This window comes from Eptatretus burgeri, chromosome 2 (assembly GCF_056783735.1).
Source record: "Eptatretus burgeri isolate ZD-2024b chromosome 2, Ebu_testis_v1, whole genome shotgun sequence".
NCBI lineage: Eukaryota > Metazoa > Chordata > Myxini > Myxiniformes > Myxinidae > Eptatretus > Eptatretus burgeri.
In genome coordinates, this window is record NC_140962.1 from 11,069,656 (window position 1) to 11,087,464 (window position 17,809).

The 17,809-nt window shown below is 36.6% G+C and overlaps 2 protein-coding genes across 4 annotated transcripts in view; one reads left to right on the forward strand and one right to left on the reverse strand.

Annotated features, from left to right (window-relative positions):
* LOC147031418 (uncharacterized) overlaps window positions 1-17,809 on the forward strand; it is a 138,228-nt gene that overhangs the window by 88,229 nt on the left and 32,190 nt on the right. For all 3 annotated transcript variants that reach the window (XM_085862820.1, XM_085862802.1, XM_085862811.1), the window contains exons 19-24: window positions 13,925-14,065; window positions 14,394-14,671; window positions 14,893-15,036; window positions 15,452-15,638; window positions 16,560-16,705; window positions 17,344-17,433. In XM_085862820.1, the coding sequence (XP_085718946.1) occupies window positions 13,925-14,065; window positions 14,394-14,671; window positions 14,893-15,036; window positions 15,452-15,638; window positions 16,560-16,705; window positions 17,344-17,433 (986 nt within the window). The remainder of the gene's footprint in view (window positions 1-13,924; window positions 14,066-14,393; window positions 14,672-14,892; window positions 15,037-15,451; window positions 15,639-16,559; window positions 16,706-17,343; window positions 17,434-17,809) is intronic.
* The window catches only part of LOC147031419 (spastin-like), a 116,916-nt gene continuing 106,630 nt past the window's right edge, over window positions 7,524-17,809 (reverse strand). The window contains exon 17 of the mRNA XM_085862845.1: window positions 7,524-8,189. Within this exon, the coding sequence (XP_085718971.1) occupies window positions 8,151-8,189 (39 nt within the window). The 3' untranslated portion in view covers window positions 7,524-8,150. The remainder of the gene's footprint in view (window positions 8,190-17,809) is intronic.

A 17,809-nucleotide genomic window follows, 5' to 3' on the forward strand; every position in this document is an offset into this window, starting at 1 on the left:
ATATACCCCAGTTGGCACTTTACTACTCATTTATTTATCAAAAACATTAAGTGAGACTAATCATAACATCATTATCTGTATTAGTCTGTAATTCTGTTTCTTCCAAAAGCAAACAATATGTATCAACTTCTTCACTCTCTCTTTCAATGTATAGGGAAGTATCCACTCGATTAGACTTTATAGTTTCCTTTTGAGCACTCAGGTCAATCGCATAGATTGTCGACAGACTTTTAAATGCTGTCATATCCAAAATAGGTTCTTTATTTCCATTGCTTTCACACACCTTTTGGTAAGACTTGTATGCTTCAGCATAATCATTTTTTTCCCAATTAATTTCCAATCTATCTCGTGGATAAAATGTTCCATCTGGAGAAACACGAAGTTGTTTCACCTTAGCATTATCACTCAATGCATTATTCTTATCAGTGGCAGTATCACCATCTGTTTTTTAAAAAATGAGCCACAGATATCGTGACTTTCCTTCCAGAACATCCAAATTCCATGTGTAACTGGTTTGGTTCAGTTTAACCTTAACGTGTTGGCATCTTCTTTTAAGGTATGATGTATTGAGTGGCTTCTTTGAGTTAAGTCTTCTATTCAACATCTCTTCTGTTTTAAGATTAGGAGTATATTCACTAATATACCAACTAATTTCATCAATTCAAAATTTATTCTGATCAGCAAAAGCATAAGTCACACCAAAAAGTAATCTATTTTCATTTTCATTCCTTTGCAGTTGAAATCTAATTTTAAGACCATACAGAACTTTATCATGATCACAAAATCCAAATATACCTTCAAGAGGAACTGCCACAGTAAAACTATTAACTGCTTTTGCATCATCATTATACATTGCCTTTCTTTGACTATAACCAGGGTCTGTGTTTGTTCCCATTGACATATCAGGAATAAAACCTTCGACAGCCCCCTTTCCCATTTTATCACTGAATGAATATAGTGTAAATTTCATTATTTCAGATGTAGCAGAGACATAATCAACCACTTCAACTTCTTGTGTTCCAATGTACAAACAAACACTATCAAAGCTTTTCCAGAAGAAATCATTGACGCGTGTAGCGTTTGTGTTATTTGCAGCCTTTGTGAATGTAAATTTATACAACAAGAAACTTTTGTCTCGATTCAAATAAGTTTGTTGATTATTTATTTCAAAACTTTTTGTTCCATTTGCATTCCAGTCTGTTCCAGTTATTGCATTCACCTTGAAGTAGTCTTCTTTTTTAGTCGAGTCGAGATGACAGTGGTATCATCCAAATCATAGGTACTATCAATTGCTTCCATACTTGTATTTATTTAGGAAAAAAGATGTTAAAACTTTTGAAACCCTGACCCAAGTATTTGAATTATTTTCTGTTGTTCTTTGGGAGACAACTGAGTTTTGCCTTTCTTAATTTCTTTTATTGCTTGTAATTTATGAGATTCCTTTTGGACATCTTTTATACTCTTTATTGTACCCGCTACATTTCCCATAGCAGAAGCAGTTGAACCAATTAGGTCTTTATGTTTAAGAATAGTTGAACCGATACCCATTTGAGTATCAATTATCCCATCTTTTTTTCTAAATTGATATCTGACACCCCTTTGTCTCTTAGGTTTATAGTATCCTCTACCAAGATACATACCTTCACCCTTGTAGTATGGGGAAAGGAACATCCCATCCGCTGTAATTATTTTATATTTCCCCCAACTCGTGTTTCCTCATAATAACCATCGTATTTATTTATTGGAAAACTTCACGTAGGTGAATTCTAATGGATATAATTTTTCCATTAAAAGAAATCATACGATTATCTTGGAGGGTGAACCTTAAATTTACTTTGTATATGGTTTTTTCCTGACAGGTAGATAAACCAGATTTTTGGGCTCCATATTGGATTTATAACCAATTGGGGTTGAGTATGCGCTGAATGAAAATATTGTATTTGTTCTTATTCCATCATTATAAGTGCCATCAATCAAATCACAGTGCATTAATACCGAATTTATGCCTGAGGATATTTGAATGACATTATCACTGTAAAACGTCCCATTAGTTTCAATCTTTTTTGAGGAAAAACCCAATAACTCTCCAAATTAATTATCAATTATGAAATCAACCTTGTAGTTATTTTCAAGTTTAATCATTGATTTTGAAGTGTGTTTTTGAATGTCTATCACAATATTTTTTGGTTCATTGCCCTGTTCTTTCATAAGACGAGCAATTTCGGAAGATATTTGAGAAATCTCACATGCTCCGGGTGAAACTGTTATCGTTTTGTATCCACTTCCCAGATTATAACTGAACTTGTCATTTTTCTCGGTGATATTAAACAAGGTATTATAAGTTTCAATGGACAATAAAGACACCTCATCTTCTTTTGTTGTGTCAAGTTGTAATGGGTATGGGAATGAAGATGTGTGGTCGCTTGTTGTGAAATTAAAACTAAGGATTGCGCTTCTCATCTTCTTTAATATGGGATAAAATGTCTTTGTATTGACATTTAATTATTTTCATGTTCATCAACTGGTCTAAAATGGCTGATGCTTCATTAAAACAATTATTTCCAGCCTTCTTACTATTAACTAATAATTAACCTTCCTTCTTACAGCCTTCTTCTAATTAACCTTCTTCCAGCCTCACAGCAATAACAATCTATTAACTAATTGTGATGGGTCATTTGGAAGAAAACCAACACCTGAACCAAGGCTACTTAAAGCCTGAATAATGTGTTTCTCATTCTCATTCTTCCTACTTTTATCAGATAGACGAACCCTATAATTAAGAGAGTACAGCAGATCAATATATACTCTATCATTATTTTTCATATCCAATGGTTTATCAAAATACTTTGATTCATCCCTCACAGTTGAACCCTGTCTTCCATCTTTTGTGAGAAGAAACATTAATATTGGCGTTAATTTGACAGGGGGTTGAGCTGAACTCAAGAACCTTAATTCATCATTAAATATCAATACCTTTTCTTGAGCAAGATGAAATATTGCTGGTTGTTCTGTTGGGATGAGTCCTGCTATGGTTTTTGAATCCGCTGAATATTCATTGTTTTGAAGAGCATTCACAATATAATCAGGGGGTTGATTAATCTCTTCCAGTTGTAGAAATAATCCTTCATCATCATATTCTAATTCTCCTATATGCTCTAATTCTTTCCCCGTCATTTGACTGAAATCTTTTAACATTTGAAGTTTTTTAGGAGTATATTCTATTGTGGGAACTGTGGAAGCATCTAAATTTTTCTTGGGAATTTTTAAGAAGTGGTTAAAAAAATTTCTCGTTTTCTTTCAAATGCTTCTTCACCCATTAGTTTCTGTTTGCGTTTCTTCTTTATGTCTTCCTGTTGTTTTACAACTTTTGAAACCAACACTTGATGTTCCTTAAATCTTCTTGCTCTTTCTTTCGCATCCATTTATTTATTGGAAAATATCATTCACTGAATTATAAAGGTCAACAGGGAAATTTTCCTTTTCTTCATCATAAAAGTAGATGTGTTCAAATAAATCTTTTTCTTTAAATATTTCATCAAATTCTTTCTTAACATTAATGCGAGTTGTAATTTCTTCTTCACTAATATTTGTATCTCTGCTTTTCATACGTTTGCTTCTTCATCAACATCAAAACTGAATGATAAAATCTTAACACCATTACCAGTCAGATGTTTAATAATGTGTCTTATTCCTTCTGGATTAGTTTCTAATATCCCAAGACCACCACATTTTAGTTTCTTTAACTCACTCTTTCAATGTGAATATTTTGTTGCACCAAGAGAAACCTCCTCAAATATTTGACCTTCATTCCTCAATCGCATATGTTCCTTTCCTGAAATATAGTAATAATCTTCACCTTCTACTTCTCCAGGTCTTATTGCCCTCGTTGTTGTTGATAAGATACGAACTACATGGTGCTTTTTAAGCAAATTTACAATATTCTCATTTGTACTATACAAGAACCTTGATTTATGAAAGTTTTTTTTCCAGAAGCAGATTTCCCACAAGATTTATAATAATAGTTGTCATTTATATAAGTAATTGTTTATAAAATACAAAATATATCCCTTAATATTGTTACGGATTTGGAAGCCTCTTGTACACAGACAGCCAGAGTCCCCACAGTTCAGTTATTTCGATAAGTATGTGTTTATAGTTGGGGTCCCGTCCTTCTGTCTAATGGGTTAATTTCATGTGTGCGCTGGGAGTTATTTTCTAGTTAGTTTTATACATCAATTCCCTTCACTTCTTCGCACCATCAACGCCATTGCCCACGTGCGTTCGACCACGGACGTGAGCGGAGGTTTCCTCACCTCAGATCACCGACTCCGCCCAGGAAAGGAGGGGGTTCCCCCCTGTCCAATCACGGATGGCCAGCACATCACCCCACGAAACCCTGTCCAATCAAGGCAAGGATTACCTCAGGGGACCGGTCACCCCACCCCGTCCGGGGGAGGGATAAGAATCACTGGACTCCCCTGAGTGTTCGCTGGAGTTGGGTTGGAATTGTCGGAGGAGAAAGGGGTCGCTATTGCTCTTGGTGTGCGTCAGTTGTCCTCGTCGTCTGGGCTTTTTGCTCTTTGCCCTTTGGTCCTCTGATCTGCAGTCGTCGTCGTCTGCGGTCTTTTCCGGGGGTCCTCGCTTCGTTGGTGGAGTGTCTGGTTCCGGAGTTCTCTTTGGTGGTTCCGTGGTCCTGTGCTTGCTGGTTCGCTCGTCTCGAAGAAACCGCACGAGGCGGACAGGTACCCGGCCAGACTCTGACCCTCCAGTTCGCCTATCCTCTTGGGCTGAAGGGCCGAATAACGGCCAACCGGCCCCATTTCTTTTTGTGTGCATGGGGGATGGGGGGGGGGGACCACCAGTCTGTGAAGTAGAATTGTTCAGTGCTTATTGCTCATTGTACATTGCATATTCGTGATTAAGTCTTCTCTGTCTACCTCATTATTGTAAAGTAAACCCCTGTTAAATGTACCAGCTCGTTGGCTGTTTCTACCATTGACCCAGCATTGTTCGGGCTTGAGAAGTAGTGAGGCCGTTTGTGCCGTAAATTGTTCATTTGGTCCGGCGCGGCTTTGGTAATCTCCGCTCGATTACGCCGGATCCGAGTCGGTGATAATGACTGTTCGGACAAAGTCGGCCGAAGGTGTGGCTTCCCCGGTAGTTAGACGGCGTGGGTACTTAGGTAAATTGGAATTAGACAAGTGGACCCTACCTCACGCCGTCGAAATATTGGTGACCACGGTCCTTTAAGTGACCTGGAGTTATCCGGGGTGATGACCTTTCAATTCCGGTGTTCGGTGGGAGACGGCCCAACTGCTCCGTCTAGCGGTCGTCCTCGCCACCGAACCCGGCACCACAACAATATCTCATCTTGTTTCACAACAATATATTTATATTTTTCAGTCGTGTGCTTCATATAATCCCCAAATTCCTCTTTACTACATAATGTAGAACAATTGTCTCTCCAAAAATTGTTTATATCTATTGAATTTAACTTGAATAAAAGAAAAGTATTTGCAATTGTTTCTTATGGAGCGATGAGGGAGTTGAAAGTATGATTGACTAAGATAAATATAATTACAAGAAGAATGTCTCCCTCTTGTGTAGTAGCTATCCATTACCGTTTGGTTTCTCTCATTAACACAATCATCAAAGATAACGAGGTTCTTTTTTGATTAATCCAAATCTTGGGGAGAAGGTATATCATCCGTATTATCACTAAGAATACAAGTTATCGGCTTTGATTTCTTTTTATATCCCTGTGCATCACAAAATAGTTGTATTATATCTTCAATGTTGTAATCATTTAGTTTGTTTTGAAGCTTAAATAAACCGATTTATATCTTCTTTTTGAAGACCAGCATTAAAACCTTGTGAGAGTAGTTGATACTCAGGTTCAAAACTTGACTTTGTGAAAATTATTAAATTATCATAATCTCAAAAGTTGGGAGTAAGGAGCATCTTTAAAAAGTCAACAGGTTGTACCAACTATGAGACATCTTAATGAATTTGGAAGATTTTTATGGTTGTTAAATTTTATCTTATTTTCCCAAATGGGTAAAAAAAATCATTCATTTATATATTTGGAAAACAGGTTATTTAATTTGTTATTGGCTTTTTTAGAAACTCTATATTTTATCCTAAGTTCAGGTTTAATTTCAAGATAATCCATTATTTAATTTATAGAAATATCTTGTGTTGATATTTCCCTGAAAATGACAATCGTGAATTATATATGACAACAATCCTTTGAACATTTCTCCAATACATTCAGTTTCTTCCATTTTAAGGAAGGGTGAGTTTTCACCCTCATACTTTACATTCATTTCTCTAATCAATCTTGTAAAGTAATTCATTTTTGGTGTAAATCTAAAATAATTATATTCCTTTTTCTATTTTTATTATCATTAATTAGAAGATAATCACAGAATATACATTGTTTATAGGCTTTCAACTCTGTGTTTTAATCCCACTCTATCACATGCAGGACAATTTTCAAATTTGTCATATGGAGAATCAGGGAATTCAAGGGGCTCAAAATCTAGTAGACTATTCATATTTATAAAGTAAAACTTAACTTCAAATAAAATTCATCTTCAGTATCATCTTCGGAACTTTCATTGGTGCTTTCACAATCATCCATAAAACTACTTTCATAACTATCGTTTGAAAACAAACTCTCAGTATCATAACTGTCTTCTGTTCCAACACAGATACTATCATCACTCTCATAATCTTCAAAATCTTCAGTTGAATAATGACTCGTATTTAATTAGTGGAAAAAACATTACCATCTTCAATCTCTATACTTTTTTAAATTAACAGATTCAACTACTACATTTTTTTTTATATTAAAGGTAATTTTAAAATGATCCTTAACTACTATTGAATGAAATGTCATTTCACCTGATATATTAACATCCTGTATTTCAGCAGGATTTACATCTTTAGGGTTGTTGAAAAAAATACAAATTTCTCCTCGCATATTACAGATGGTCTTATCTTTTCTTTCTCAAGCTTCATCCATAAGGTTTTTCTTTTTTGATACTTTTTCTTGTTTCATTGCTTTTTCTAGTTTTGAATATATTGCCAGAAGGAGAGGAGATACTTTTGCGAGAGCTACTTTAATTGATGTTCTTCCAGATATACTAAAAGCCCTTCCACTGAAGGAAATTGAAGAACTCATATTATTCCCCATAATTGTTTTTATCCAATAGTTCTATCTTTATCTTTCTTCAATTTTACATCCTCGACATATTTCTCAGTATCTTTTACAAATGAAGAGATTGATTGAAACTTGTCTTTTGTGTCTTGATACATTGTATTTATTAAGTGAAAAAAGTTGGACGATAAAATGGTTTTAAGCACAGATTCACATATAAATTAAACGAAATTTTCATCAAGAAAATTTTATTTCAAGCAAAGTTTTGTTTTATCAATATGGTGAATACAACGTACTGCGATGTTTGTAATCATGAATATAAATATTATAAAAAACAACTTCAAACCAACAAACACGCATTCAATCTTTTCAGAAAAAAATATCTCCACTTGACCAAGAAACAAAACATTGTGATAGATGTGATAATGATATTCTTTATAAAAATTATAACAAACACCTTCAATCACACAAACACAAGAACCATGAAGAAAGGGAAGGTGCCACTAAATTCTCCATTGAAAACACTGATGGGGCATTTAAAGGACATATAAAAATAATATTGTTTCGCTTTCAAGACCCTGGACCATCTTCAATCATGGAAGCTGTTGATGTGGTTAAACAAAGTATTGAAACTATAATTAAAAACACATTAAGTGAAATGAAAACTTTTAAGTTTTATATGGGAGTAAAATTGAATATGGTAAGAGAAGGTGATGAAACTACTCCCGAAATGAGGACAATCCCTCACTTTATCTCATCATTTCAAGATTTTGTAAGATGTGATGTTTATGATGAACTCCAGAGACAAGAACAAGATGTTGATAACACTGTAGTAGGTCGTGGATTTGCTATTACAAAAATAATCTTTTCAGATATACACATCTTAAAATCAGATCCTCATCAAGCTTCTTCTTATATTGATTTACCAAAAGAGATAAAACTTAAGAAAGCGGTTGTTAATATTCAAAACAAAGATAATAAATGTTTTCTATGGTCTGTTCTTGCTCACATCCTCCACAATGGAATCCTGAAAGAGTTGAACATTATAAGAAATATGAGAATACATTAAATGTTAAAGATTTAAAGTTTCCAATGTCATTGAGAGGTATTCCGAAATTTGAGAAAATGAATAACCTATCTGTTAATTTATATGGATTAACGGATACAAACAAAGTTCAGATATTAAAAATTTCAAACAACTATAAAAATGATGAAACACACATTGACCTTCTCTACTTTACTTCAAAGGAAAAATCACATTATGCTTTCATCAAAAATTTATCAACATTAACCAAATCACAACTATACAAGAGAAAATGCAAGATGTATCCTTGTAAGAGATGTCTCAACTCGTCTCAAACAAAATAATGATTAAATCAACATTCGAAGTATTGTAGTAATCATAAATCGACTGTAATCAATTTACCAAAAGCAGGTTCAAACATATCATTCAAAGATTTTAACAAATCTCTAAAACATCCGTTTGTGATCTATGCTGATTTTGAAAGTATCCTTGAAAAGATAGATCCTGTTTCTCCAAATCAAAATAAATCACACACAAATAAATATCAAAAACGTACTCCTTGTGGTATCTGTTATTATATCAAATCAGCTGTTGGTGATGAATACAACAAGTTAGAATTTTATAGAGGAGAAGATGCCCCAGAGGAGTTTATAAGATGATTGGAAAAAGACTGTATAAGACAAAGAGAAATACTGATTAAACCTTATAAACCAATGTCATTAACAAAGGGAGAGAAAAAGGAATTTAGAATGAACAGTATCTGTTATATTTGTGAGGAGAAAATTAAGGGAGAGGTCAAGGTTAGGGATCACTGTCATCTTACTGGTAAATATCGAGGTCCAGCTCATTCCCGTTGCAATCTTAATTAGAAGCCTCCAAACTTTATTCCTGTCTTTCTTCACAACAACGCTCACTATGACACCCATCTATTTATAAATTAACTTTCAAAGACATCTGGAGATATTTCTGCCATTCCTAACACAGATCAAAAATACATCTCATTCACAGAAACAATTCATACATCCCTCTTTACCCATATCAAATTTCTTGACACATACAAGTTTATGGCTAACCCTAACCCTAATCCTAAAACCCTAACAAACAAATCGCCTTGACACATACTAACAGCAGGTCACCAAACATGTTCTGAAAATTTATCAATATGATTATATGTGCATTAAATAGTTCGATGCAAACTATTGTGGTTGCCTCGCTATTGGGAAAGTTAATGAAATTTAACTCCGAAGTTGTTATTTCTCAAGGCCGTTGAAAAAAAACAGCCGTGTGCCCATATATGGATGGTGACATCACGTTCTCCAAAACAAAGCGGCGCTCACTCGCTCATTGAAGAAGTGTCTAGTTCAGCGGGCCGTTCTTTCACTTATTTTGAGCTTGCAACTGTCTATATTATCGTTTTTTTTATTTTTGAATTGTAGAACAAAGCTATTTGGATATTTGTACATCATGCCTCGTACGTGTGTCGTCATGTTTTGCGAAAATGGCTGGAAAACGGGTAATCACTCCCACCGATTCCCGAAGGAATCAAACATTCGCCGGCAGTGGATAAGATTTGTACAAACAAAACGGGATAATTTTCCCCCAAAGAAAACGGGTAAAGAGGACCCTTTGGATAGACTTGTCATTTGTGGTGACCATTTCACAGCCGAGGATTACGAAGGCAACGCAATGAGTGAGCTCGGTTTCAAAACAAGCATGAAGCTGTGCCCACCATTCAGCCTTCTCCTCCTCAGCTGGCTCCTGCTTCATCTTCTCACACTGTCACCTCTCAAGGATTGGGGCATTGTGTTTATCTATAAATGCACATAAGAAATCAAGAAATTATTAGAATACACTATCCAGAAGTCCGTACGTTGTAACCCGTAATGGGGAACGCGGCTGAGGTTCCCTTCCGCCATCGGCCACGCCCACGCAACAACGTGTCTTGTCATTGGTTGGTAAATAAATGGCCATAACTTGGGAGGCACTTGTCCGATTAATATCAAACCTTGAAAAGGCACATCCTCAGGTCCCCAGCAATATACCTGGTAAGTTTCAATTAGATCAGGCTAGTGGTTGTCGAGAAACAGCGGACACACACACACACACACACACACACACACACACACACACACACACACACACACACACACACACACACACACACACACACACACACACACACACACACTGCTGGAATTATAGATAGATATGCCACAATAGTCTCTTGAAAGTTGGGGTTTGTTCTAACTGTTCACTTTTGCTGGGGTCAAGCTCAGCTGTCAGAAAGACTTCAACACCAAGGCTATGGTGTATAATATATTTGGGTCCATTATTGATTCATTCTATTTCTGACTCTTGAGTGACTAGAGGGTTGGTGGTGGTCATATGGCAGCTTAGCTGCTGGGGTAGCTATCATTTCTTGAAGCGCGACTGTGTCGCTGATGCAGTGCCCCTCTACCAGTACACACACTGGAACTGGTAATCATTTCGCCGACCTTGGAAGGATGACAGGCTGAGTCAACCCCCTGGTGTATTAATTCAGCGGCCGACGGGGCTTGAACTCAGGACCCTACGATCCCAAGCCACCACCCTAACCACTGAGCCAACACCAGGCTACTAGAGGGTTAATAAATTTTATTATATCAAGTCACAGACGAATCAAACTTTACATTATTTATGCATTGAACAAGAAAATGAAAATCTACAAACCAATCTGTCTGGTGGAGTCTGTCAGTGTGAACTGCCAGACAGTCAGTCCTGCCACTTGTACACGAAATAGGCCGTTTTCTTGCACTTGCAAGTGGCTCAAATTTATATGGCTCAGGGCCTGAAACCCCATAGTATAAATTCCCATCATCCTCCGACTCGTCCTCGGCAATATCGGAATGAAAACACTCAATTTCATCGCCGCTGAAATCACTCTCCGATTCGCATTCGCCATTGTTTACACGCTGTTTCCGAATGTTCATGAAGTTTTCGGAGAACGTGACGTCATAGTATCTTCGGTAACTTCCTGTCTGTTTTTCGATCACTGACAAAAGTTTTGACTTAAAAGTTAATTTTAGCATATTTTGAGTTTCAAATGTAAGAAAATTAATACCCCACGTTTATTAATGTGCTTACAACCTTCGAATCATGCGAAGTCATCAGCGACCCAAAACCTGCTCTTTAAAACTGATATATTGTTATTGGCTGATGTGTTTGAAACTTTTATAACAGTCTGTCATAATAAAAATTCTTATGGATTACACCACGTTCACTATTACACAGCTCTGGGTTTGGCTTGGAATGCTATGTTAAAAATGACAAAACAAAATTTGGAATTAATCAGTGATATAAGATCTGCTTTTAATGATAGAGAAGGCTAAAAGAGGAGGAATATCTCAAGTATGTTCCAAGAGATATGCTGAAGCAAATATCTTCCTAATTATAATAAGAATGAGGACAACTCTGAACTGGTGTATTATGATGCAAACAATTTGTGTGGGTGGGCTATGTCTCAATCTTTACCTTATGGAAAACTTAAATGGGTTAAAGAAAAACATTATGAAAAAGTTTTACTTGACATTGTTATCTCCTCTCAAAAAAATTGGATGAAGCTGAAGTTGGATATTGTTTTGAGGTTCATTTAAAATATCCAGAAGAACTTCATAATAAACATAAAGACCTACCTTATGCCCCTGATAAAGAAAGTCCAAGAATAGAATGGTTAAGTGATTACCAACAGTCATTCAATATAAAAGGTAAATCTACAGAAAAACTACTTACTACATTAAATGATAAAGAAAGTTATGTTTCGCATCAAAGGAACTTGAGACAATATTTATCTGCTGGGTTGAGAGTGATGAAAATTCATTGGATTTTGAAATTTAAACAAAGTCATTGGTTAAAGAAGTATATTGATTTTAATGCAAAAACAGATTTTGAGAAGGACTTTTATAAATGAATGAATGATGCTGTATTTGGAAAGACAATGGAAAATGTTCGGAATCGACAAAACATAAGACTTGCTACATCTTGGAAACAGGCTTCAAAGTTAATTAATACACCAAGTTTTGAATGAGCGGAGGTGTTTTCAGAGAACTTTTGTGCTATTCATTTGAAAAAAGAGAGTATTGAAATGGATAAACCTATTTATATAGGAACATCAATTCTTGACTTGTCAAAGTCGTTAATGTATGACTATTACTATAATAATTAAAAATCAAAGTGTAAGGATAATGTGTCATTGTTGTATATGGATACAGATAATTTTATATTAGAAATTAAGACAAGTGATGTATATGAGGATATGATTGATAATATTGATATATATATATATATATTTGATAAAAGTAATTATAAATCAGGTGATGTGTTGTTTTCATCAAAGAATAAAAAGGTTATTGGTAAGTTTAAAGATTAATTGGGTGGGAAGGTCATGAGTGAATTTATAGGATTGAGATCATAGTCTTATGCTTTCACGTATATTGATAATAATAACATTGAAAGGTGTGATAAGAAGTTAAAGGGAATAAAGAAAAATATAATCAAGGAAACAAATTTTAAACATTATTACAACTGTTTAACTTTAAAGAAGGAAGAGTACAGAAAAATGAATACAATAAGAAGTTATAAACATCAATTATATATACAGAAGAGATAAATAAGAAAGCATTAGGAGCTTTTGATGATAAAAGATATATTTTAGAGAATGGAATCATTAGTCTCCCTTATGGTTATAAGTATAAGTGTTAAGGTATTGGGTTGGGGATTTTAACAGGCTACTGCCGTCTTTTTACTGATTTATAAATGATAGAACCAAGCAATAACCAAACCAAAGAGTGGAGATGTAATCAGCCTTGGTATTTAAATGGGAAACATAAAGAATGTGAGAAATATCAAATAAGTCTTGTTGAAGAAATAACCGGGGTAAATGTAGATAAAACAAATAAGCAGATAAATTTAATTACAAATAAGTTGGAGGATGTAAAAAAAATATATATCCTTGAATCGACTCAAAACTTTGATAGTTATCAATTGAACAATGGAAAAACAATTTACTGCAATCTCAAAATGATATGTGGATCAGGAGGTGGTCAAATAATAGCATTGAGAGAAGTTTATCATTTTATTTCTGCTCAACAAAGACACATAAACCAAGAACTCAGTTCCAAAGTAATCTTTGTGAATATACTCGATGGTGATGAATGTTATAATAAAATTAATTTATTCCCGAAAGTAGAACATGAACAGATATTCATTGGATCACTCTTTGAATGGAATGAAAAATATGAAAGGAAAAAAGTGCTTTAATCAGTAAGTCTCAATTTTACATTTGCTCAATATGGCAGAGATCAGTCTCCTATTTTGACCTTTTGGGGCTTGAGACGGTCTCAATTTAACATTTCCTTGTATGGGAGAGGGAGGAAATCGGTCTCCTATTTTGGGCTTTTGGACTTTGAGATAGAAAGTTTTCCCCATTCATTTGTATGCGAGGGGAGGAAATCAGTCTCCTTTTTTGGGGCTTGATTCAGAGACTTTTTCCCTTTTTCCCCATTCATTTGAATGGCTGCCTTAGAAGCCCCATTAATCATCAACTATGGGGGCTTTCCAATTGTCTGTCTAATGATGGACTATACGGTAGAGATTGAATGGATTACTACCTGTGTATTTATTCCATCATATGCTGGCAAATAACGCATGGTATGCATGAATGTTGATCTGACCACCACACGTATGTATTCGTGTGTGTGCAGAATGCAAGTCTGCAGGCAGAGAGCAAAGCTTTGACAGTGAGATATCAGCGAGCGGAAAGCCAAGCTGAGAGCCTTGCGACTCGGCTCTCTTCTCAACAAGAGCAAGGCGTTGCTTTGCATGCCCACAATGTCCAGTTGCAGGTCCATTGTGTGTGTCTACCCATCTGCTTAAGTTTGTTCAGGGCAACCCACAAAATAATGGCTGCTTTATTTTATTTACTGGTTGATGAGCAGTGATTTCATTTATTTATTTCTTTTTGGTGGCATACTTTGCAATGTATATACCAATATAATTGTGTACATACTTTTAAAAAATGTAATATTTATAGCTTTGAAAACATCAAGACCTTTCATTCACAACTGTAAGGGTCATTAGTTATTGGATGACAATGTAGTAATATCATCAAAGTGAATGTATTTTCTATTTTGCACATTTGTGGTATTGTTGGGATTTGATGTGATTTGGCAGGTAGAGAATGCGACATTGAAGTCCCAGGTTAATACTCTGGCTTCTCAAGTCTTGCAACTACAAGAGTCACAAGTAAGGCTTGAAGTCGAGGCTCAGGATCAATCCTGCCGGCACCAAGAGCTGCGGGAGACCCTCGACACTTTGGTGCTAGACCACGAGCGGTTGGAGGTTGTGCACAGACAGCAGGCGGTTGACTACGAGACCTTGATCTCGAAGCATGCAGACCTCAAGACTTCCCACCGAAGCTTGGAGGCTCAACACAGGGAGCAGCAGGATAGGTGTTTGGGATTGGATGGGGTTTGGGAAGTCACTTTTCCATCGAAAACTTCTTTCTTTTCTTCAATAAACATCACGGCATTTGGGGAATGCATGTCCTGCCATTTTTTACTTCTTGTTTTGCTAATGAGATACTTGGGTGGTTACTGTTTGAGTCACTTTGGTATCTGATCACTGTATTCTCAGTCATTTTTATTTATTTCCTGTATGCTATTTTGGTTAGATATACAGAGCTGCTGCAGCAGCGAGAGAGCCTATTTGAGCAGGAGAAGGTGCTGCAAGCAAAACGGGAGTGTCTGGAAATCGATACCAAGAGATACACTTGCTTGGAACAAGAGCACAAGTTCTTCCAGACTGAGCATGAAAGGTATAAAATGGCATTGTCCAAAATCCTCGTATCCTTTGCTAATTTGCACAATTGGTATCACCTGTGTGCGGTTCATTTTTATTTTTTGGCTAATATTGGTGAGGAGTTTCCAAAATTGAGGCTTCTAGAAGGTTCATCTTCTCATGGTAGGATGTTGGGAAAAACAACCAGCCAAACAAAGCAGATGGATGAACAAATGGGGGGTGGGGATGAAGAGTCGAGGAGAGAAAAAAAATATATTAACCTGAAATTAAGAGGGTGGGTGTGGAGAGGGTTAATTGTGGTATAAAGATGATAGAGGGAGAGAGGGAGGGATGGAAGATGGCAGCATACTGTCATCTTGAAGACTTAAATTGTGGAGTCGATTGTGTATTTACCATGGGTGACAATTCCTCATGAGTGATTGTGTTCACAGTCTCTGTGAAGAACATGGACATCTCAAGAAGCGGCTTGTAGAGCTAGAAGAGGAACTGCATGATCAAGCAAGTGAGCAACACAAGGCTCAACTTGAAAAAGCCAAATTGCAGGCAGATTATGGCAGCCTCAAGGAGGAGTACCAAGCATTTGACATCAATAATACAAAGATGGAAAACCACTGTGAGGTGAGTAAAAGAACTGATTGAGCTTGTCAGGTTTTATTACGTTTTGTCAACCACACCGAATACAAGCTGGGACTGTTTATGAGAGTTCCTCCACAACACCACGTCATATAAAAGTGCAACTATGATCTTCGTAGTAAGCGAGATATCGCAGGTACTATGGCCAAATTCCTTTCCTGACCTCAGTCGAACATCATGCTTGGACAGCCGGTTCATGAAGGACTTGGCCCAAAACCTTCCCTGGCCAACCTCACAATAACGTGGGAATAATTGTGGTCGGTGCAGTAGAAGAAGAAGCCATTCTCATCATCGTATTTTCAGTAGTTGCTGGGAGGTGCTGTAGAGCACGTGGGAAATCGATAAAAAAAATTGTTTATATATTTGAATGATGTACAACTCAATTTGGTGGTGAGCAAAGGTGTGTGTGTGTGTGTGTGTGTGTGTGTGTGTGTGTGTGTGTGTGTGTGTGTGTGTGTGTGTGTGTGTGTGTGTGTGTGTGTGTGTGTGTGTGTGTGTGTGTGTTCCCATCCGTCCGTCTTCAGTATATAATTCTGTAACCGATGGGACGTGGAAATAGTCAATGCAGCATATCATTCTGTAGGCCTCGTTTGTTCAAAACCATATTGCCTCCAAGGCACTGTAATACGATACCCATGATGAGCAATCACCATGCAATGCAGCCAATCATTCAACAGACTTGATGTTTTCATTGTCCAGATATTTCAGAATTATAGAACAGATATAAAGCAAGAAACTAAAATGAGTTTTGGTTGACAACACAGACAAATTCCCTCGAATTAATTTTGCTTTTTTAATTTTATGTTTATTTTTTTTTTAAGTGGCCACAACTCACTCAAACCCTTTGATATACAACTACTAAAGTGTGATTGTTCCGAGTAAAATGTTCATGTTTGTTTCCACCAGCTGCTGTCTCAGTTGAAGGGGAACCTTGAGGAGGAGAACAAACAACTTCAGGACCAGATGCAGTCTCTCATGGCACGAAACCAAGAATTGATGGACCAGACCATGGAAAGCAAAGACATGTACATTGAGGAGCAAAAACAATACCTGTAAGATGCTTTATTCTATGTTTTCCCTCTTACTAACCTCACCTTTCATCATCCCTTTATTTTATCTTCACCATTTCTGAATTCTCTGCATTTTGGGATTAGAATTGGGAAAGAAAACCAGAAAGGTGGCAGCTCTGACTCTTCTTACTCAGCTTGTCACCTTGGCTGCCATTTGCCTGTAGCCTATTGAGCAACAACGTTTAGCTGCTTCATCCCTCAGTTTGCCAAAAACCACACGAAGGTGACCAACACACGATAGCCTGGCCTACTCGTTCAGAATACGTCCCGTGTTATCTTAATCTGCCAGTGAATACTGGCAGATGGGATGTTCCTAACCTCCGATTTGACCGATGGTGCACTCATTTATAAAACGCTGCCTGTGAAGTACCAAACTGACAGTTTATAGTTTGGGAATCAAACCGAGTAGAGAGCTCAATAGGGATTATGCTACCTCTGAGCTATCCTGTTAGACCATGGAAGGTGATACCTCGGGAGGCACACTTGCATGTTTGCAAGTTTTATATATTGGTTTGGAAAGGCTGTTTAGGCGTTGTGCAACCTTTGCGATAAGAATACACATTCCCCCTTTTTGGTGGTTTGTGATGCTAATGTATGATGATTTCTCTCTCCTCCTTTAGTGACAAGTTGAATGAACTGCGATGGCAGAAGGACAGGCTGGAGGAGAAGATAATTAACCAGTACCGCTTCCTGGATCCACTTCCCAAGAGGTAAGGCACCTCGTAAGGTTTGTCTTCATGATCCCGCATGTGCTGTTTTGTAATTTTTTTTCCTCCCTTTAAATACAGATGTCAAGACTTTCAGTTTCACAGATTTCCACTGTTTTGTTTCGTCATTAGTCAATCATTTGTATAATAAAGCAGGACTCTGTGTCTGTCTGTCTGTCCCTAAATTACTCCCTCAGTTTTGGGGTAAGCCCCGTCAAACTTTCTTGAAAACCTTTTGGGGTCCCTGCAGGTGTCCTAAGGTGGGTGGGAGGTTTCATAAGGTTGTCAATACAATTATGATTTTGAGTTTCCACTCGTACGAAGTGTTGCGTATCCGCCCTTGCTCGCTGGAAGATTCGTCTGTATTGGTTATCATGTT